Source organism: Lynx rufus, unplaced genomic scaffold (assembly GCF_022079265.1).
Source record: "Lynx rufus isolate CCGP_SWC_20201006 ecotype Redwood Valley unplaced genomic scaffold, mLynRuf1.p SCAF_8, whole genome shotgun sequence".
In the NCBI taxonomy this organism is placed as follows: Eukaryota; Metazoa; Chordata; class Mammalia; order Carnivora; family Felidae; genus Lynx; species Lynx rufus.
Genome location: NW_025814896.1, coordinates 36305788 through 36329209, shown reverse-complemented (window position 1 = coordinate 36329209; position 23422 = coordinate 36305788). Strand labels below are relative to the sequence as shown.

The window sequence follows — 23422 nt, the reverse complement described above, 5'->3', positions numbered from 1 at the left end:
CCAAAGCCAACAGATCATCAGAAACAGATTTCCTGGGCCACAGTCCAGGCTTTACAAACCAAAGACAGGAAAGAAATCTGCTTTAATACAAATTAGCTTTGTAAATCCATGCAAGTTATTAGCTCCAATTTCTCCATGTAAACTGGGTAGACCCCTGTGTGGTAGAGTTATTAGTGATAAGGGCAACCACTAAAATCCTGTGCTTCAGGACATAAATGGAAATAGCATTAATTCATCCTAAATCAGAGTCCATGCCAAAATTTGTTTGCTACAATTAGAATCTATGCATGACTCTCCCAATCTCCATTGAAACACCATCACTTACATGTGTCGGAATGCAGAATCTAAGTTCTTACTACATATTTAAGGATTACCATTTGATTCTTCAGTTAAAATAATGACTAAATGTAATTATTTTTAAATCTAAGTTTACTGCGGCTCAGAAAAAGTATAGTTAATTATATAAAGAAAACGATATCTATGCGTGAGCATTTCCAAAGATGTATATAGCTTTTCTAGCAGGTAATGTGGCACCTTTACAATCTTTGACTAAAGGTTTTATTGCTTTATAAGGTTCTCAAGCCTGACTTCCTGCTATCCCTTTGAGCCTACAACATATCCTTTTTAATTAACAGTAAACTGTATTACACCTAAAAATGTTTTAACAGTCTACTTTTATTAGAGTGCAATATTTTACTTGTGGTGGTTCATAGATAGAACTTGAGGGAGTTGTTTTGTTCCTGTCTTTAATTATTGGCCTTTTCTTAGGTGCACTGATGCTGAAGTACTATGAGCTTTCAGAACTTCTGGAGAGACTACAAAGTTCTGGTTGTTATGGTACCTTTAGTCGGGCTCATACATTTGGGATGGCACAGAATCAAAAGCAGCCCTGTTTTCCAAATGCCTAATAAGGACAACATTTCTGAGCCAGATAGTCCAGTACTTGGACATCCTCAGAAGAGTCACATCCAAGGGAAATAGCAGGCTTGGAATCTTCAGGTAAGTTCGATTTAATCTAGTCAACCAAATGGTATGTTCCAGCAATGGGAAACATAATCTTTAAAAAAGTACAGAGTTCAGGGCACCTGGGTGGCCCAGTCGGTTACATGTCCAACTTTGGCTCAGGTCATGATCTCGCGGTTCGTGAGTTCGCGCCCTGCATCAGGCTCTGTGCTGACAGCATGGAGCCTGGAGACTGCTTCGAATTCTGTGTTTCCCTCTCTCTCTTGCCCTTACCCCACTCATGGTCGGTCTGTCTGTCTGTCTCTCCCTCTCTCTCAAAAATAAACATTAAAATTTTTTTTAAGTACAGAGCTCTGGCAAGAAAAAGCTTAAGTTGGTAAGTTACATACCTGTTGTTTTTATTATGACCCATTGCCAAAATATTAATTCTGTAATTGCTTCTAGGAAAGTTTGTTCCATGGAGACCTTTGACACTTGCCTGGCAGAGTCATTTGGATGAAAGGAGAAAGGGCATGCAGTCCATTACTTGTCCTGTCCTTTTCACTAATGTCACCAGGATCATAAATGTATCCAAAAGAGTAGTTGTCTAGTTGACATAAGTCCATCCCAGAGCATACAAATCTGTAACTTGCAAAAGTTCTCTCCTTTATTATTGTTCTGTTTCTTTCCAAGGCAAATAAAACTAGTTGTATTTTTTTTATTTTTTTATTTTATTATTTTTTAAATTTTTATTTTTAATAAAGTTTTTATTTAATTAATTTATTTATTTAGAGAGAGAGCGAGAGAGCAAGCTGGGGAATGGTGGGGCAGGAGGACGGAGGGGTGGGCGGGGTAGAGAATCCCAAGCAGGCTCCGTACTGACAGCATGAGCCCAGCATATGAGGCTCAATCCCACGAACCATGAGATCATGACCTGAGCTGAAATCAAGAGTTAGATGGTTAACCAATTGAGCTAATAAAACGCCACATACTCCTTCTTTAGTATCTAATATTTTTAGTATCTAATATTTTAGCTTCGAAGTAATGTTACTTTTGAGAGTCGCCGAAATAAGAAGATATAGTTACATAATTCAAGATTATAATCTCTTAACTATAATTCCAAAATCCAATAAGTTCTAAAATCCAAAAAGTTTTGTTATAACTCCTTTGGTAGCAAAACTTAATCTTAGCTGACATGAGTCAGTTTACAGTCTTTATTCCACTCAATATGATTAGTTTTACTGCAGAAATACTGTTGTGTTTGATTATAAGCATTATGATTATATTGCTTATGGGTATTAAACACTATATTATTTTGGTTATAGGTGCTAGATGCTGTATTATTTTTCTAAAATTCAAGAAACCCTGAATTATGAAACTGATCTGGCCCCAGATGGAGAACTGTGGCCCTATAATTATGGACCATTTTCTATCTTAATATACCTTTATGACCATCAGATGAGTAATAATGTGCTTTTAATTTTGGCATAAGCTAGGTCAATTTAGGGTCTGCTTCTTATAGAAGGACAACCTCTGTGATTTTCCACATTCTTAAGAGGTCTGTAATTTTGACTTCTGATAAAACTGTAATGTAATTTCTGATTACATCATTATTTTTTGTTGTTGTTAAGTAGGTTTCACATCCAGTGAGGAGCCCAATTCAGGGCTTGATCTCACGACCCTGAGATCAAGACCTGAGCTAAGATCAAGAATCAGACTCTCAACTGACTGAGCTACCCAGGTGCCCCCCAAAATTACATTATTTTAAATCAAGATTTTATTTATAAATGCTCATAAAGAGAAAGGGAAGAGGGTAGCTTAACGTAATAGACAATTATTTAACACAAAAAAACAGGTAATAAAATATCAGAAGCTTAATGACTTAAAAGAATAACCTTAAGACAAGACATTCTGTGTAAGATTTGTATTTATAAAAGATGTAAGATTTGTTTTTATAAAGGGAGTTTTAGTGGACATGAGCAGCAGGGAGTTAAAGAGTTTATTAGATGCTTGATTTTTATCTGTAAACTCTTCCAGACTGTAATGAGATCATTAGAGAGACAGAATGTGTGTGTGTGCACACGCGCATGTGTGTGTATGTGTATTACTTATGACATTTTTTTTTCCTTTAATTCTTGTCATAAGAGATTGGGGGTCTGCAATAGCCAAATTTTGAAAAAAAAAAAAAGAAAGTAGTTTCTCCTTCTGTGAAAAGAAATACAAGGAATATTATTAATTGAGGTATTCTTGGAAAGTAAAGTTGAGAAAAGAAAACATCTCCTCTACAACGTTAAGGTAAATACAGTAAGAGATTTGGATGTCATTGCTGCAGTAGTTAGAAGTTTCAGAGAGACCAACAATGCCAGTCAAGGAAGCAGAAACAGATATTAAAACAGGTTTAGGGTGAGCAAATGTTAAAACCAGATTTAGGGGCACCTGGCTAGCTCAGTTGGTACAGCATGTGACTCTTGAACCTGGGATTGTGGGTTTGAGCCCCATGTTGGTACAGAGATTACTTAAAAATAAAATAAAAAAAAAAAACATTTAGAATGAATTAAACATTGATTCTATCAAAATAATGTGCTGTTATTTGTCCCATATTATTTTTTTAATTTCTACTTTTATTATAGCAAATTGCAAACATACCCCAAGATAGAGAATAGTATATTCAACTCTCTAGTATCCATCACCCAGCTTTCATACTTATCAACATTTTGCCAGTTTTATTTTATCTATCTTTCTGTCCTCACCCCCTTTTTGATATTTTAAATATTTTAAAGCAAGTCCCAAGCTTCAGTATGTCTCTTTTACATTAAAGATTAAGACACATACAACCACAAGTGCATTATCACACTGAAAAAGTTAATGGTTAGTCTTTACTACCATTGGATACTCAGGGCCATATTCAGATTTCCAATTTGTCTTTTAAAAATCTCATTTTACAGGTGGTTTGTTGGAATTAGAATTCAGATAAGGTCCACACATTGTATTTGATAGATATGTCTCTTTTCAGCCACTCCATTTCCCTTCCCAATCTGCCTCTTTTGAATGCCCCACATTCTGAATTTGGTTGACTGAGTCCTCATTTTGTCATTTAACAAGTTTCTAACTCTCCCATATCTCCTATAATCTGGTAGTTAGATCAGAAGGCCTGCTTTTACTTTCTTTTTTTCTTTGAAAAAGAATACTTCATGGATGTGCTATGGTAGACATTCTAGTAAAATCACATTGTTTCACATATACCGTCTGATCCACTTTCAGTGTTGCTAAGATTAAAGTGCATTATCAGTCTGATCTCTCCATTATAAGATCTATTATAAAATTTATGATCATTGCTCTAATCTAGGAATTGGCAAACTTTTTTTCTATAAATGACCATATAGTAAATATTTTAGGCTTTGCAGACCATACAGTCTCTGTTTCAACTATTCAACTATCTATTGTAGCACAAAAGCATTCGTACATGATACACGAGCATGAGCCAAGATTTTATTTACAAAAATAGCAGGCTGGATGTGGCCCATGGGCTGTAATTTGCCAACCACCACAATAGTCTAATACATTATTTCCTTAGGAGTTGCAAAATGATGTTGCTCAAATTCTATCATTGCTTCTCCATTTATGAGCTGGAACAACTTTACCTTGTCAAGTATTCAGTTTTCCCTCAAAATGCATTTATCAGGAAAAGCAAGATAAATGCTTATTTCCACCTATGAGTTTTTATAAAAGTAAATTTGTGCCCTAACAGCAATGAGGGTTTTTGTTTTTGATGACAATATGAATTCATGAGTTTACATATTACTTGAATTATCTCAAGCTATTACTATCAATATTCTTTTTAATACTCAAATTGTCCCATCTTGGATGCCCTTCATGTTGAGTCCGATGTCTGTTTTTCTCCTGTGCCTTTTTTTTTTTTAATTTTTTAACATTTATTCATTTATGAGAGACAGGGAGAGATAGAGCATGAGCAGGGAAGGGGAAGAGAGAGGGAGATACAGAATCTGAAACAGGCTCCAGGCTCTGAGCTGTCAGCACAGAGCCCGACACAGGGCTCGAACTCACAAACCGCGAGATCCTGACCTGAGCCGAAGTTGGATGCTCAACCGACTGAGCCACCCAGGCGCCCCCCCCCCTTTTTTTAATGTTTATTTACTTTTGAGAGAGAGTGCGCGCGAGCATGGGTAGAGGAGGGGCAGAGAGAGAGGGAGTCACAGAATCTGAAGCAGGCTCCAGGCTCTGAGTTGTCAGCGGAGAGCCTGATGCAGGACTCCCAACTCAGCAGCTGTGAGATCATGACCTGAGCCGAAGTTGGATGTTTAACTGACTGAGCCACCCAGGTGCCCCTCTCCTGTGTTCTTTAATATGACCCAAGTATATTACTCTTAGGTAAAAAAAAAAAAAAAAATCCTCAGTTCATCTTGTATATTTTTTGCCTCAGACCTAGAATCAGCCATTTCTCCCAGGAACCCTGATGGGAGAAAATTTTACCTGTTTATATCTCTTTATTTTTTTTTTTCAACGTTTTTTTTTATTTATTTTTGGGACAGAGAGAGACAGAGCATGAACGGGGGAGGGGCAGAGACAGAGGGAGACACAGAATTGGAAACAGGCTCCAGGCTCCGAGCCATCAGCCCAGAGCCTGATGCGGGGCTCGAACTCACGGACCGCGAGATCGTGACCTGGCTGAAGTCGGACGCTTAACCGACTGTGCCACCCAGGCGCCCCTGTTTATATCTCTTTAAATCACAATTTATAGTGTATGTCTAAATTTGGAATACAGTCATGTAAGTTTTATTTTTTTTTTTAATGTTTTTTTATCCTTGAGAGAGTGAGTGTGTGAGCAGAGGAGAGGCAGAGAGGGAGACACAGAATCAGAAGCAGGCTCCAGGCTCTGAGCTGTCAGCACATAACCCGACACAGGGCTCGAACTCACAAACTGTGAGATCATGACAAGCTGAAGTCAGATGCTCAACCAATAGAGCCACCCATGTGCCCCAATTTTATTATTATTTTAATTAAATTATCTGTTACTGCAAAAGCCCATCTGGCAGGCCCATGCATCCAGGAAGTCAGAGCTGTTCATGTGATGGTAGCCTTTGGAAATACGGGTCATAGTGTCGGGAGAAAGAGTTTTAATAGATCTAAACTGACACTTCCACACATATTCTATAAGCCATTTCATTTCTTTTCTTTCAGTTGTACCTTGCTTTGTCTGGATCTAGACTCACAAGTCAGAAAGTTTTGACATCCTAAAAATGATTTGGGAGTCACCAATACTTTCAATGATTTCTTCTTTGATTTTGTAGATTTTATAGAGATACTAGCCAAAAGATGTGGTTACTGGTCTCACTACCCAAGACTCTTAGAGGTGCTGATGTGGCATTCTGCTTTTGAAATGTTACATGTCACTGTTATGTATTGAAATGTTTTTTTAACTGGAGAAACCATTTTATCAATCACAGTTTTCTATTATGATTTGTGTTTTGGTGTATGTGTCACAAAGTATAAAATAATGTATAGAAGTCACTTCACTAAGGTTTTGTTTAAAATTTTTTTTTTTCAACGTTTATTTATTTTTGGGACAGAGAGAGACAGAGCATGAATGGGGGAGGGGCAGAGAGAGAGGGAGACACAGAATCGGAAACAGGCTCCAGGCTCTGAGCCATCAGCCCAGAGCCCGACGCGGGGCTCGAACTCACGGACCGCGAGATCGTGACCTGGCTGAAGTCGGACGCTTAACCGACTGCGCCACCCAGGCGCCCCACTAAGGTTTTGTTTAAATGTATGTCACAGATTTTGCTGAATCTAAAATAACCATTGAAATAATATTTAAGTACCTTGGCTGTTCTTGGCATAAGATGAAAGATTTTTTTCCTCGTCTTGTAAAAAAGGATAACTGTAGTTTATTGCAGGGAGAAAACTAGCCATCATTGCCTTCTCTTTATTTGGGCCCAGTTGCCATGGTTACAGTCCTTTAAATGGGGAGGAGTGGTAACCGAAATAACACTGAATAACATCCCCTCCTCCTCTTCACCTCTTCTTTGCACATCTTCACACCACCTTCTCAGTCTATAGCACACTGTGCCATCGTCTGCTTCAGGTAGTCCTGTAGTGAGGTAGTCCAATTAGTTTTATTTATGCTAAATACTGTCCAAGTGATTGGCATAATTAGCATATTCCTGAAAATAATAATTGGCTGAACTTTCACCTTCAAAGCACCAAACCTCAACAGACAAGGTCCATGAGCTGAAATTTTTATTTTTTTCACATGTTATTAAAGTGTCAGGATTTTATGCTGCAAGGCATGCTACTTATTTACAATCTTGTTAAGGAAGCTAGTACAAGTGCAAGTACACTTGTTATAATATTTTATGGTATTCAGACCCTTGGAGATAGAAATTGCAAATCAGATCCTGTCTTTGTCTTTATCAAACAGCATATTCCCTGATTTTTGTACTTACTGTCATTAACCAAAGTCTTGGAGAGGATTATGGTAGGACATCAAAACTGACAATCATTAATTGAGAGAATGAAACTACAAAAAATTAGCTCTGACTTTAGTCAAACATTGAAAACATGGTTTATTCTTTGGTACAATGTGCTGTGCAGATTTATACAGCTAGAGCTAGACTGTACATTAAAAAGTGGGTCTACATTTGGGAGACCTAACAGTTATCATATTTCATAATTATTTATAAGCAGGATTTGATGTAAGTGTATCTATGTTTAGACCTAAGGTTTCCAGAGTTATAGAAAAAACATAACATTAAATCTTGATGTAAGAGAATAAAAACATTTGGGTTTTTTTTTTAAGACTCAGAATTTTATAATGAGTTTCATAATATAGCATTTCTTTTCTAGAAGCATGTCATACTCAAATAACTACTGTAAGCTTTCTAGCTATTATGTTGTTTTGCATTCCAAAATCATTCAAATATCAGTACTTTTTCTTGGAGGGATTCATTGAGGAACAAAGGAGTGAATGCTTAGTCTAAGTGGATTTACATTTTTCATTTTCTGGAGGCTTGTGCCAGTTGATAATTCCTTTTTCTAAAGAGGGAGCAGAGTGTCAAAATAGTAAACTGCATTCTATTAAATATTTTGGAATTATTTCTCTAAAATGTTTTACTTTTATTTCTTATAGAAAGAAGTATCTTTGAATTTGAGCTTCATATTGAAAGAAGAGATGAAAAACACCAGCTGGATTAGAAAGAACTGGCTTCTTGTAGCTGGGGTGTCTTTCATAGGTGTCCATCTTGGAACATACTTTATACAGAGGGCTGCAAAACAATCTGTAAAATCTCAATCTAGAGGCAAACAAAATGAGTATTGAAGAATGAAGGAAAAATAAATACCTGGAATTATTACTATGTCATTAAGTCATTCCATGCTGATAAGCTTCATAAACCTGGAGCTAATTTTTATAGCCACAGTGCTGCATATTCAAGACTTTCATTCCTTGAAGAATAATTTTTTTCTAAATGTCAAAACCCATGACAATGCAATAAACAGAAAAATATGTGTTGACAAAATAAAAGCCATCCTCACCAATTATCACCCAAAGTAAGATGTCTCGTTTAGAAGCTAAAAAGCCATCGTTCTGTAAAAGTGAACCACTGACAAGTGAGAGAGTCAGGGCCACACTTTGTGTCTTGAAAGGCATCCTAACATCGAGCTATGGCCCTTCAGGTAGGCTGAAGCAGCTGCACAATGGCCTCGGGGGCTGTGTGTGCACAACCTCACAGTCGTCAGCCCTGCTCGCTAACCTTTCCGTCACCCATCCCATCTTAAAGATCCTAACAACATCCATGCAGAATCATGTGTCGTGCTTCAGTGACTGTGGCTTATTCACAGCCATTCTTTGCTGCAATCTGATTGAAAATGTTCAGAGAATAGGCTTGATGCCCACCACTGTTATCAAATTAAATAAGCATCTTTTGAGCCTCTGCACCAGCTACCTCCAGTCTGAGTTCTGTGGTTGTCGAATTCTAGTCGACTTCAGTAGTACTCAGACCCTCCTTTGCCTGGTGCGCAGTATAGTAACAAGTAAACCTGCCTGCATGCTCACCAGACAGGAAATAGACCATATCAGTGCTTTGATTCTGAGAGCCTTTTTGCTTACAATTCCAGAAAACACCAAAGACTGCCTCATTTTAGGAAAGAGTATAATTGTGCCTTTAAAAGGTCAAAGAGTTACAGATTCTACTGTATTACCTGGAATACTTCTTGAAATATCAGAAGTTCAATTGATGAAGATCTTACCTATCAAAAAATCAGACACCTTCAAGGTGGCACTCTTCTGTGCATCTTTATCTGGAGATCTCTCTGACACTGGAGAAGGAACTGTAGTGGTCAGTTCTGGGGTTTCTCTTGAAAATGCAGTCCTGGACCAGTTGCTTAACCTAGGAAGGCAGCTAGTTAGTGATCACATAGATCTAGTCATATGCCAAAAAGTTGTGCACCCATCTTTGAAACAGTTTCTCAGTATGCATCGCATGATTGCCATAGACAGAGTCGGAGCGGCTCTCATGGAACCCCTGAGTAAAGTGACAGGTAAAAAGCACCTTCAGCCTTTGCCTCTTACACTTAATAAATCACACTTTTTTTGAGCAGAGATATTCTTGGTGTCACTGTGAACATCTTGAAAAATTTTAGAAGCTGCCAACTTTATAGCATATGTTAACATTTCTGGCAGCAAAGGTTTCTCATAAAGGATATCCTATAACATTCACTTACTGAAAGTTGAGTGATTATGGCTATTTCTATGTATTTTCCTGCCCCCCAAAGGACAACAGAATCTGTTATGACGTAAAACTATTAACCCCCCCAGGTATCTTACAGTATTGAGAAGTTTAACCACCTCATAATCATTAGGTCTTTCATACTTAACACAAAACTGAATTTTACAAACCTCTTAAATCACATTACATTCTGAAGGTAGTTTTGCAGCTAAAAGATCCCCTTTCTTCACTTATGTACTTCTTCACTACTGTACTTCTGCCTAAATAGTTCTTAATTAGGAGTGGGTGGGTGGGTATGTACACGCACTAGCTTTAAATATCTGATATTTCCAGCTGAGCTCCTTAAGAACAGGATCGTCTTTTATTTTTAGCACTGACAACAGGCCTGGTCCCCAGTAGGTGTTCTAAGACATTTGTTGAATTAACTAATATATTTGGTAAGATACAGATTTGTAACAGGCAAGAAATTCACTGTATTTTGTAAATTAAAATCAGACATAAGATTGATACTCACTTATTACAGCCAAAGAAACATGACAACGTGAATAGTTCGTGATTTGAGCCACTTTCAGTATCCCTTTAATTGCATCGACAACATACCAAAATTGATCATTTTGATCAATTGCAACGTTTATCAGACTTTAAGCCATTGTTAAAGTTCACTATATTATTATAACTCATCAAAATGTAGTAGTGTGTATGCCAGTATTGAACACCTAATATCTCTGGATTATTGCCCTACCTCTGTAAGGCTGTCCCATGATTGTCAAAGTGGAAATTATGAAGAAATAATGGAAATAGTTCTATGGAACTCACTGATGTTCTGGGTCAGACCCATAGCTTTAAATATTTATTGATTTTTCATGACTTTTCTAGCTGTGAATATCGGGTATTACAGGTTATTTAGTCAGTTTTTAAAATATGAAACATTTTGCTATAGAAACAATAGTTTATGTGGGCACAGGGTTTCTATACCAGCCCACAGTTCTTATTTATCCCACATATAACTAGAACATGGTATTAATAGCCAGAGCTTTAGTCCTGGATCTTGGGAGCAGAGACCTTGTGAGATAAAAAGGGGAAAAACTATACCAAGCCCATGGCTCAGGTAAACTATATTTTCCACCTTCCTGAGTGTATCTAGGTTAACATTACCTATTACCTCCTTTCTCCCCCTTCAGACAAAATTCCTCTTTATCGATGATCTGGGGTTATTGTGCATAGGCCATTGGTGTGTTTGAAGCTTGACATGGAGTACAGAACATTTAATATCTGATTTGTTTTGTGAAGTAGGCATTACTGTTCCCATCTTACTGTCATATGGGGAGGCCCACCCAGACATCAGAGACTCTGACATGAGACTTGCTTCATGTCCAGTGGCACATAAGCAGTAGAGCCAGATCCTCTCAGATTCTTTGTTGTGTCCAAGTGAAATACATATCTCGTAGGCATTTTTTGGTAATCCCTAAATTTTAGATTACTCAAGTATTCCTTATTCTTTGAGGCTTTAGAAGAAAAGAATATTCAAATAAGTGTAATTGTTCAGGGATTACTTTCTGGGTTCTTGCAAATTTGTTAAACTCCCAGAAAATGGATGCACATTTTTGTGTGCTTTTCTAGAGTACAAGATAGCTCCTAACAGGTGTTCAAAGAAGTCTGTAAAGTGAAAGAACCTCTGCTTTAGTGTATATCATTTTAATAGCAGACTACTACCTATTTTGTAGGTTTTAGAAAACGCATCTTGTTATTTAGTCTACATTTCATGTTTCGAAGTGTATGCTTAGGGGCTTTTAGGAATCCATTGTACATGATTGTACGTTCCATCTTTACTCATACCTTTTGTGTTTTCTAAACTTTAAAAAATAGGAACACAGCCTATTGGTTCCCTAGGCTCAATCTCTCCTAGTAGTTATGGAAGTGTAAAAGATTTGTGCACTGAAAAATTTGGCTTCAAACATTTTCTTCATCTTATTCCTAATGAGGCAACTATCTGCAGCTTGCTGCTCTGCAACAGAAATGACACTGCCTGGGATGAGCTGAAGGTAGGTAACAAACTTTGAATTCCATTGTCTAGGGGCTGAAACAGGGATTAAATAGTCAGACAGACACAATAGTTATCTTCACATAGCTGAGCTATGCATTTTGTTTTTCATAACTTTCCTAGGTGATTTAGGAAGCAACAACAAAAATGAGAGAATTAAAGTCACAAGTAAGCTGATTTAATTGCCTGTGATATTACAGTAGACTTAGCAAGTGCTACCAGTTATTATTTCTAGTATTTACAAGCAATCTAAAGGTCCTTGACATGTGAACTTTTCTTAGTAATTAACTTGAATTGTGTATACCTTGATGCTAATGTGTATGAACAATTCACTTAGAAAATGAGTTCCCCAGCCATACCCATCCACCTCTTAAGAGTTTGTTGTTTTCTACCAGCAATAACACATGCAACTTTTATATGAGTATTGGTCACAAACTTGATTCATAGATACTCAAGGATATGTCCTTGGTAAATATGAAAGGGCTCTATTATTATTATTATTATTATTATTACTACTACTACTACTGGGTTGTAGCTATATTATTTCCATAGCAGCCTGAAATAAATTCTATAGCATGTATATAACTCATTTATTTAGACTGAAATAATCTTTTTGGTAGAAATACTAGCAAACCTTACTGACCCAGTTATTTTGAGGACATCCATTTGTCAATCTCAGTTTGAGGAGCTAAGTGCATATGAAAGATGATATTAATCCTGCCCATGGAAATAAACATCTGGCTAAAGTATTTTTCTTTAATCTCTAATCTTTATTGTTTCCAACTGTATTCATCACATTACAACCTTGGCAACACAAGGTTTGTTCTTTTGCAATTAAAATCCAGCTCTTTGAGTCTACTATCTAAGTTCCCTTGAAAAATGGTTATAGTTCTTTGTGTATCTCATGTCGATGTCTGATTCTGATGATTCATCTCTTTTTCAGCTCACATGTCAAACAGCACTGCATGTTTTGCAGTTAACAATCAAGGAACCGAGTGTTTTGTTGGGAGGTGGCTGTACTGAAACTCATTTGGCAGCATATATCAGACACAAGGTAGGTTAGATAGTCCTGTTCAGATTATCTGAATTCCCAGCAACATTTGTTTTTATGGGACAATAAACCAAATCATAATACCCTGGAGCTTTTAATGCTTAATTTCTCAGTAGTTCAAATCAAATATTGTATTTGAAAACATGAGGAAAATAACATTTGCAAATATAAGGTAACATCTTTATTACACTATTATTAATCCAGCCCTTTACCAAATGATCACATTCTTTGAGTATTGTCTAAATATTGCATGTTGAGGGGCGCCTGGGTGGCGCAGTCGGTTAAGCGTCCGACTTCAGCCAGGTCACGATCTCGCGGTCCGTGAGTTCGAGCCCCGCGTCAGGCTCTGGGCTGATGGCTCGGAGCCTGGAGCCTGTTTCCGATTCTGTGTCTCCCTCTCTCTCTGCCCCTCCCCTGTTCATGCTCTGTCTCTCTCTGTCCCAAAAATAAATAAACGTTGAAAAAAAAAAAATTTAAAAAAAAATAAAAAAATAAAAAAAAAAAATAAATATTGCATGTTGAAATGAGCGTTCTGTTAAATGGGAGTTGTACTTGAGATTTCAACTGCCGTGGTCCAATAATAATTGATATTCATAATGAAAGTGTTAAGATTCCACAGAATACTTCATACCTTCTGGACTGTCAAGAAGACTTAATTTCATTTAATAAAGCATTCCAAGTATTAGATTCTATTATGATTTTTTAAATTTTTTTTAAAGTTTATTCATTTATTATTTCTGAGAGAGAGAGAGAGGGTGCACAAGCACTGGAAGGGCAGAGCGAGAGGGAGACACAGAATCCAAGGCAGGATCCAGACTCTGAGCTGTCAGCACAGAACCTGACACAGGGCTCAAACCCATGAACCACAAGATCATGACCTGAGCCAAAGTCAGAAGCTTAACCAACTGAGCCACCCAGACATCCCAGATTCTATTATGATTTTTAAATTGGTATCTGTTTATAATATAAATTCTATCAAGTGGAATATTTTTTATTCATTTAGGAAACTATGTCCTGATAATACATAAATTTAGTCCATTATGGTTCTGATTATTTCATAAATGCTGGCTTTTTGAAAACAGATACAAAAAGGTATGTTTCCCACATATTTGCAGTTGATTCTTTGGTTGGTCAGGAGTGTTATGAAGAGACTGCAGAGCTTCTGGTGGCTGACTAGGTTAGAGAGACAGTGCACATTTTTTACACATGTGCCCCACCCTACTTCCCAAAATGATTTAAAATCTAAAAGTTATCAGAATATACATCACAAAAAACAAAATCAGTGCCCATCTATTGATGCAATATAGTCTGCAAATGGGATTGAGTAAACTAGAAAAGGTTTTTTGGAGGAGGAAGGTTTTCTAAGTAGAATTTTGAAGAAACAATACAGTACTGAAAATCTGGGGAAAGAACATGCAGTAGAGGCCATCTTATGTGGTTCACACATCCTGAGCCAAAAAAGAAAGTGGTCACTGCTTTGAAGTGGGTTGAATATGGGTTTTTAGCTATCATTCAATTATTAGTTTGCTAATATATTACTTTTTCTATCATTAAATCTCTAGGATAAACTTTTTTAGAATGGTGGAACAAACAAAAAACATTTACTTCTCATTAAAGAGATCATTTATTTTAAAACCTTGATGTGAAAATTGCACATGTCCTTAAATGGCTTTTGTCTTAATAATCATGTGTGTTCTCATTTTAAACAAATCTCAAACAGTTGGCTAAATAAGTACTTCATTTGGACATTAGCCTTAAGGAACCTTCTCCTGTGTGTATGAAAACCTGTAATATATGCATTATGCCATGTCCTTCATGTATTGAGACACTACCAAGCAGTCATTCATAGTAAGCCAATGATGGGGTTTATTCTGATTCATTCTTTCTGATAACATGACTAGCACATATTTATACTATAATCAACCAGATTAAGGGATTATAGCCTGGACAGCTGACCCATAGTTGCCCATTAGCATTGTGCTAAACTCCTAAGGAAATTGAACACAAGTAGTAACTTTATGATAAAGGTTTGATCAAGTATTTTATCTTTCAGAAAAATTTTTATAACATTGCTCTGTGTTTTCAATGGTTTTATTACTATTTAGATTTGTAATGAGCCCGAAAGCATTCTCCAAGATGATGGGTGTACTCAAACAGAACTTCAGCTCCTCACTGAAGCATTCTGCAGTGCACTAGAATCTGTTGCTGGCTCTCTAGAACATGATGGAGGTGAAATTCTTACTGACATGAAGTATGGACACTTTTGGTCTGCTCAGCCAGAGTCTCCCTCTGTTGTTGACTGGCCAGATTTGCTTTCAAGATGTGGCTGTGGACTATACACTAGCCAGGAAGAACTCCGCTGGTCTTTTTTAAAGAGTACTCGTCATCCCTTTGCACCACAAACCTGCCTCCCACATGAAGCTGTGGGCTCAGCCAACAACCTGACCTTGGACTGTTTTACTGCTAAACTTAGTGGCCTGCAGGTGGCTGTGGAGACAGCCAACTTGATTTTGGATCTTTCATATATCATTGAAGATAAAAACTGATAGAACAGCATGTTTATATTACAAAAACAAACAAAAAAACCTAGTCAGGTAGTCAGTTAAGAAAAATAATGTCATATTTTTTCTCTCCCAAAGCCCTCTTCTGCATATTTGGATAGGTTATTCATAAAGTTATAGATATACAAGGAAAATATGATTCTTAAATGGAAATACCATAGAACATTAAAAACATGAAGCATTATTAAAGATATTATAGTTATCTTAGGGATTCCACAGATGCCACTGTATGTTCTAAATGTGTGTTGTTATTGTGACATCATTCTAAGAATATACAGAAATAAAAAAAACTTCCTAATCTATGCTCTAGTTTGGTTATACTAAACTGATGTTTCACCAAGGAATATAATTTGAATTTTATGCAAATGCAATCAATGTATTGATAAATTGAAGATGAAATACAGAATGCAGCTTGAGGAGTAAGTATGGAGCTGTAACAGATGTTATATTAAACCTTAAACATTTTGAAAATTTTGGGAAAATTAAACAATGTAAGAGTCAGATTTGTAGCCATGTTAGAAGGAAAAAGAGTTTTTAAGCAATTTCCTCCTATATTCTTGCAATGCAAAATAATTTTTACCCTGAGCCAAAGAAAAAATTGTAGTACACAGTAATGCAACATAAAACTATGAAAACTTGAGTGTACCTTATGCTTCATAAAACAGTCTCTTAAATTTTACTTTTTATTATTAGAGTCAAATGGAAGGACAGTGTGGTAGGCAGCCTCTAAGACGGTCCTAGTGACCTCTCCCAATCCTGGGTTTCAGGACCTTGAACAGTCCCCTCCCCTTGAGTGTGGAGTGGTTGTAGGGACTCCTCTGAGTTTCTCCCCCTTGTGAACAGGAATGTCTTATCGGAGTTCTCCCATGCTCAATCCATCATTGTATGTTGGGAGTGGAGGGCAGATGACTTGTCCCATTAGCTTCATGGGTCTACAGATTGAGAGGAGCTGTGTTGCAGAATCTGGACTTAACGAATTACACCTGAGGAGCTTCACCCAACCTGACCTGATTTCAGTGATAAGATTCTGGACTTCAAGCTAATGGTGTAATACGATGAGACTTTTGCAATCTGGGGAGTGTGTGAATGTATCTTGCATTTGATACATTAGAGGCAACCTCTAAGATGGCTTCAGTGATGTCACTTCCTGGTAGTCCACCCTTTGGGTGTGCATGGGACCTAAAAACTAGTTTTTAATGAGTATACAGCAGAAGTGATGGGATGTCACGTTGTAGAAAGATGGGCTTCTCTTTTGATCTCTCACTCTCACCCTGATTAGAGGCTACCTGCCGGGTTGGGAATGCCTGTAGAGAGACCCACATAGCAAGAAACAGGGCCCTCGAGCCAACAGCACATAAGGAACTGAATCCTACCAACAACCACAAGAATTCTTTTAGAAGCATATCCCCCCTAGTGGAGACTTAGCAGTAACCCCTGCCACTGCAACTACTAGAGAGACCCTAAAGCAGAGAACCTAGCTAAATTACTCCCAGATTGATTCCTGACCCACAAAATCTGTGAGATAATAAATCTTAAGTCAAGTCTTGGGTATAATTTGTTATGCAGCAATAGACATCTAATAAAGGCAGGAGCAAAGGCTTATTTATAATTACATACTGAAAACTTGGTCACACAATGGCAAAAAGCTTTCTTGATGCCATGCCTCTGCGTTTTCACCATCACTACAAACATAAAGGCACTGTTCTTTATCATACATGCTTACAATGGGGTTTTACATTCACTTAAGAAAGTGTGTCACGTGAGAATAGGAGAATTGCCCTGGGTCTCCCTGGCCTTCTACTGCATTTCCAAGTTACTCAAAAAAGGGATGCCACGATGAATCTCTCCAGTTGATCTTAGAGGTTAAGAGCCTCCACTTCCCATGATACCATTAACTCTGCCATTTTTATTTAGCTTTGCCATAAAATTCAGTTACATACCTTGGTGAAACATCCATGCTCTCATTTTGAATATGTCATAAATTTGTTTAAATAGTTTCATGAAGTCATGTTTCCTGAAGTTGTGTACAAGCCTTACTAGAAAATACTGTAAATAATTTTTTTTAAAAAAAGCAATTCCTTAACAGATGAAGGAAATCATCAAACTCAGATGGTAAAATATGAGATGAAAATTCATGATGCAAATAGTTGCAGAGGAGCTCATTTTGACAGAAATAAATGACAGAAACAGCAACTAAGTTAAGCCTCAGACCATGTTTTGTGACTGTAAGATTGAGGTCTGAATATCTCATTACAAGGTTCCTCGAAGACAGAACCGGAAACCCTGACCACTACAAAAAAAGGAAAGGGAGAATAATGCTCAAGAGAATGAAGTCAGGGACGGCTGCTCACGACTTCTGTGGGACTTACAGGACGTGTAGCATTCAGGTTTACTGAGCCGTAGGTGTCCAACAGGATTAGCATCCTATTTATCAAAAGAGGTTAGGATTTTGGCTGCAAGGAAAATATTGGAAAATGAAAGCAAATTAAAGGAATCTTCTAAGTCAAAATACTTGTTTGGTTTTATAAATACCCCAGTCCTTAATTCTTCCATTTGTACTATATTAAATAATCTCTACTAAAACATAAAGGTATTTTAAATCATTAGAGTGAAGTGTTTTCCCCAGAATGTTTAAATTGTATATTGTCTTTTAGTTGCATATAAATCTTTTATTATCATAGTATCCTTGAGCTCATTTAGTTTGTATAATCAAAGCTAGTTAGGCATTTCACCTGATAGTAGAAAAAATTAAGTACCTTTGTAAGATCCATCATATCCTATATTCTTACACTGTGAATAATTCTTTGGATAACTTTAAAATAAAACAATATGGGGGCACCTGGGTGCCTCGGTCAGTTAAGCTTCTGACTCTGGACTTTGGCTCAGGTCATTATCTCATGGTTTAAGCCCCAAATCAAGTTCCATGCTGACAGTGCAGAGCTTGCTTGGGATTCTGTCTCTCCCTCTCTGCCTCTCCCCAGCTTGTTCTCTAATAAAAATAAACTTAAAAAAAATACCTCCAAAAAATAAAATAAAATATTGTTTACAGTTACATAAACTATACAGGTTATTAAGAGAATCATGTACAAAAATCACTTGCATAATTAACACAGGCCCTGTCAAACATCCAATCAGTTATTCATTCCTTCCTGATAATCTTGGGGGAATAGTCAAGGAGACTAAACACTTCTTATAGGGCTCTGTTTCAGCTGTCTAAATAAACCTATCTCTTGGTCTGAAGGAAAAGGCAAGCTTAAACATGTGATATCTTTATAATTTTTTTTATCATGTAGTTAAGTGTTTCCGCTTAATAACTATGGTATCCCATAACCCTTGGAAATTTTTGCCACTTACAAAATTTGATTTTAAATGTATCTAGACCCAATGTCAGCTTGTGTCTTTAGATTACAAGTAAATTTATATACTTATTTATTAAATATACAGTAATACTCATAAAAGCAAATGCAGTCCCTGAAAACTACTCCTACCTATAGATCAAGCCTTTTATTGGAGAGATAATTAGTAAGAAAAGCACTAAAAGCAGTGCCATACCATTACCTGTAATAAATTGTGACTTTAGAGGGAAATCAATCAACTTGATAATTTCCTATTAAGAAATCACACTGAGAAAATATTTATAACGAAAATCCTAGTTTAGCCCTGTAGCTTTTGCTTGAAGTATTAAAATTTCATTTTGAGAAGTGTTAAGTGACTTCTTTTTGTTTGCCAGACACAACAGTCAATGGTATTAGAAGTATTAAAAAAAAAAAAAAAAGATTTATTCACAGTCCCTGACCTCAAGGAGCTGATCACCTAGCCAGTGACACTTTTTTTTAATATTATTTTTATTTCTTAAAAAGCAATTGTATAAAATTATTACATAATTATTCAAATCATTCATAAACATTATGTGGTAATAGAAAATTTTTAAAATGTGAATCACACACAAACAAGGAAAATAAAGTCAAATGTAGTCCCACTACCCAGAAATAACCACTGTTAACATTTTATATGCATCTTTTCAGTTTGTTTTCTGTATATGCTTTGCCAAAATGTATTAACATAGGATGTTGCTTTAGAATCTGTTCCTTTTACTTAAGATGCACGTCATAAACATGTACAATCACTACATATTCTACTACTACATCATTTTTAATTCCTAAAGAAATTTCAGTTGTAGAGATTCTACCATAATTTAGCCAATGAGCTTTTATTAGTATACTTTTAGGCTGGTTTTAATTTTTGTACCAGTATAAGCAAAAACTCAGTGAACATCTTGTATATATCCTTTTCCCATATCCAGATTACTTCCTCAGGATAAGTAAATAGAATTATGATTTCTGGGCCTAAGTATTTATTTGAAATGGAAAGACTATATTAATGTACATTGTCTTAATTAAGTCTTCCAGAAATGTTGCATCAAAATACTCTGACCATAGTGTGTACAAGTACTCGTTTTCCTGAACTTTGGCCAGCACTAGTTTTTTGCCAACTTAATAGCTGAAAATGGACTCCTTTTAATAATTTGCATTTTTAAAATTATTAACGACATAGATATTTTTAATACATTGTTGGCCAATGTTGTCCTTCTTTAGTAAATCTTTTCTTAATAGGCCTTCCATGTTTCCCATCAGTAAGTTAATTTTCCTCATCTATATTTATATTTATCTTCTCCTGCACATTATTAAAGATATGTACATATCAGAGAGGTAAGTTTTTAAAGCAAATGCATAACCTTTCTTCGTGGTCTCAAATTTCCAGCCAGCTGCACCTGCCCAAGTAAATGTGGCACAGTTTCTATTGATTTGTACTAACTCACACAAGCAGCAGCAAAACACCTATGTAGCGTGAAGAATATAAAATAGTGGGCAAACTATTGCCCCTGCCAGTGAATACCATCTAACCCTGTGATAAAGCATCTGTGACAAGGATGCTGTAGGACTTGGGTAGGGCTGCCATTAACAAATTACCACAAACTTGGTGGGCTTACAACAACAGAGATTTATTCTCTCACTGTTCTGGAGGCTAGCAGTCTGAAATCAAGATGTCGTCAGGGCTACACTGCCTACAGGGGCTCCAGGGGACAATCATTCCTGCCTCTTCTAGTTTCTGGCGGCTGTTGGCAATCCTTGGCATTCCTTGGTTTATACACCCAACCCGGCAATCTCTGCCTCCATCTTCACAGGCCTTCTCTTCTCTCAGGGTCACAAATCTCCTTTTCCTTTCTCTTATTAAGAAACTAGTTATTGCAGGGGCACCTGGTGGCTTAGTCGATTAAGTGTCCGACTTCAGCTCAGGTCATGATCTCACGGTTCGTGGGTTCAAGCCCCGCTTGGGGCTCTGTGCTGAGCTCAGAACCCGGAACCTGCTTCGGATTCTGTGACTCCCTCTACCCCTTCCCTGCTTGCACTCTTAAAAATAAACTTTCTCTGTCAAAAATAAACATAAAAAAAAATTTTTAGGCCCACCCGAAATCCAGAACGATGGCATCCTAAGATCCCTAATTACATCTGCAAAGACCCTATTTTCAAATAACACCACATTCGCAGGTGTGGGGCCTAGGGGGCAACACCATTCAACTCACTACAGACGGTAAAAAATGCCCAAGATGTAAATCTTCCTTCCCCAGGTTACAGTTGTGCAGGGAGTAAAGTATGCCCAACTTGGACAGAAGCACCAATGCCAGGTTTTACTACCAAACATTTCAAGTCATTTCTCCATTTATTGTTTTTTAATTATAACCAAAGTGCAATCTCTTTTGCCCCCTTTTGCCTTAAATTGCCCTACACCTGACATTGTCTTCTACATGGCATCTCTATCTGCATCACCTTCACACTTATTCTCCTTCCCCAGGTATCACCTATAAACTACTCATTGGATACTGTTCTATACTTTGTCTATGCTCATGTAATTTACATACAAACACATAGACAAAAAATGTTTACATTACTAAGAGAGATCGTTGTATATAACTTTGCTTTTTTCAGAAATGTCTCCAAGTCAACTGAAACTGATCTCATTCATTATTTTCACGGTCACATAATATGCCTTTACAAGTTGTGATGTTGCTGTCCCCTTTGCTAGCCTGGTGCACCCATCCCTAAATGCTGTGAGTATCCTGGCCGCTGATGGCTTACATCTAACCCCTTCTCCAGGGAACTTCTCTAAACCCAAACAAGCCTTCCCAGGGAGATTATGCCTGGGAGATCACTATCTGACCCTGTCCTGTGTGTGTGTGTGTGTGTGTGGAGGGGGGGACACTCAGCCAACAACTTTGTACACATATTCTTACCTAATTATGTTTTCCTTTATAAGAGTGAGGTCCCCAAGTGATTCTAATGAGTAAGGAGTTAGGTCACAAAAAAATGTACCATTTAATAAATACTGCCTAATTGTTTTCCAGAAAACTATAACAACTCACATTTCCACCATCAATGCAGGAAGAGTATGATGTCCCGTAACCTCTTCTCCCGCTTAGTGTCTCTGTCTGTAACATGTTTACTGTTTTTCTCAATTTTAAAGTTCCTGATTATGAGTGAATTTGAGCATTTTAAAAATACATTACAACTTCTGTTTCTCATCCTACATGTGAGGAGCTTCAAAGTCACCACTACATCCTAATTAACGAGTAGAAAGCTGAACAAACTGCAAAATCAACAACCATTTTTTGGTGTAAATCTGTAAAACTACCTGTAAAAGGTAATCCTGATCACCAAATCCCAATTGTGTGTCTAGTTGTGGGGAGGTTCCCACACCAACAGGCAATTCTCCAGACACCAGCTGCATGTCCTACAATTCAACTCAATCCTGACACGATCTACCTGGATAGCGTCAGATTCCAAAGGAGAAGGGTTCAGTTCTACATTACTGCCCCTCCCCCCCCACCCACTCCACTTCAGATGCCATTTGCAAAACCAGGATATTACCTGTGCTTCAACCTACCAGCTACAGATCAGAGATTCCAATGATCCCTTCTTGGGTTCTTAATTTGCTACAGGGGATCTCCGAACTCAAAGAACTTACTAGGTCACAAGCTTATTATAAAAGTATAGAACTCAAGAACAGCTAGATGAAGGAGATGCATAGGGCAAGGTATAGGGAAAGAGCACAGAGTTTCCATTCCCTCTCTGACTGTACCACTATCCCCAAAGCCCTGTGCTCACTAACCCAGAAGTTCTCTAAAAGCCATCCTATGGAGGCTTACTTACAGAGGCATGATTGATTAAGTCATTCACTAGAAATGAATGATTCAACCTCCAGCTCCTTTGTGCAGTCTGGATGTCAGAGGGTGGTACTGAAAGTTCCACTCCTATATTCTTGGTTGGTTCCTTGGCAACCAGCTCCCATTCTTAGGTTCAGTCTAAGAATGTCATTAACATAACAAAAGACACCTTAGCTCTCACCACTTAGAAAATTCCAAGGGTTTTAGGAGCTCTGTGCCAGACCTGGGACAAAGACCAAATATATTTGTTATAAATCACCACTATCACAGTCCATTAGAAAAGTGAGGGCACAGGGCAAACAACTATCCCCAAAAGTGGAGACAAACAGATACAGAGAATCACAATTTATCAGAGCAGAAACTCACAATCAGTAACCATTGTGGAAACAACTACCAGCGTGGGAGAACTGAAACTGTAATTAACGAATTGATGTCAGCTCCTTAAGCACATGTCAAAAAGTAAGACCTCCAGGGGGACCAAGTCATATGAAAGTCTTCATACTTTTGTGAGTTTTAAGCCCCACTCCATTCCAGAGCTCTAATAGGTACTTACATTGAATACTGAAGAAAAATCCCCTTGTGTTTCCAATAAGGGTAGACGAAAAGGAACCATGTGGAAATACACTAGAGAATTTTTTTTCCCCCTCAGGAGAAATTATTTTACCAACACCTTGCTAACTAACCTTAAAGATAAAACTCCTAGGGGCACCTGGCTGGCTCAGTTGGTAGACCGTGAGACTCTTCATCTCAGGGTCAAGAGTTCAAGCTCCATGTTGGCTGTAAAGATTACTTAAATAAATAAAACTTAAAAAAATAAAAATTAAAAAAAAAGCCTGCCAGTTATTTTACCAGCAAATAAGT

The 23422-nt window shown here is 37.3% G+C and overlaps 1 protein-coding gene across 1 annotated transcript; it reads left to right on the top strand.

The window, feature by feature from the left end:
* Window positions 1-8415: 8415 nt before the first annotated feature.
* Window positions 8416-17848, top strand: MKKS (MKKS centrosomal shuttling protein). Its single transcript, XM_047068833.1, has 4 exons — window positions 8416-9498; window positions 11553-11728; window positions 12671-12781; window positions 14884-17848. Exons 1-4 carry the CDS (start codon window positions 8514-8516, stop codon window positions 15322-15324), a joined length of 1713 nt encoding a protein of 570 aa, XP_046924789.1. The 5' UTR covers window positions 8416-8513; the 3' UTR covers window positions 15325-17848.
* The last annotated feature ends 5574 nt before the right edge of the window (window positions 17849-23422 follow it).

Bases quoted from the DNA above. Each gene is read 5' to 3' on its own strand.
- MKKS (XM_047068833.1), top strand. From the start codon at position 8,514: ATGTCTCGTTTAGAAGCTAAAAAGCCATCGTTCTGTAAAAGTGAACCA. The intron at 9,499-11,552 runs GTAAAAAGCACC...TTTAAAAAATAG, and splicing joins ACCCCTGAGTAAAGTGACAG to GAACACAGCCTATTGGTTCC. The intron at 11,729-12,670 runs GTAGGTAACAAA...TCTCTTTTTCAG, and splicing joins CTGCCTGGGATGAGCTGAAG to CTCACATGTCAAACAGCACT.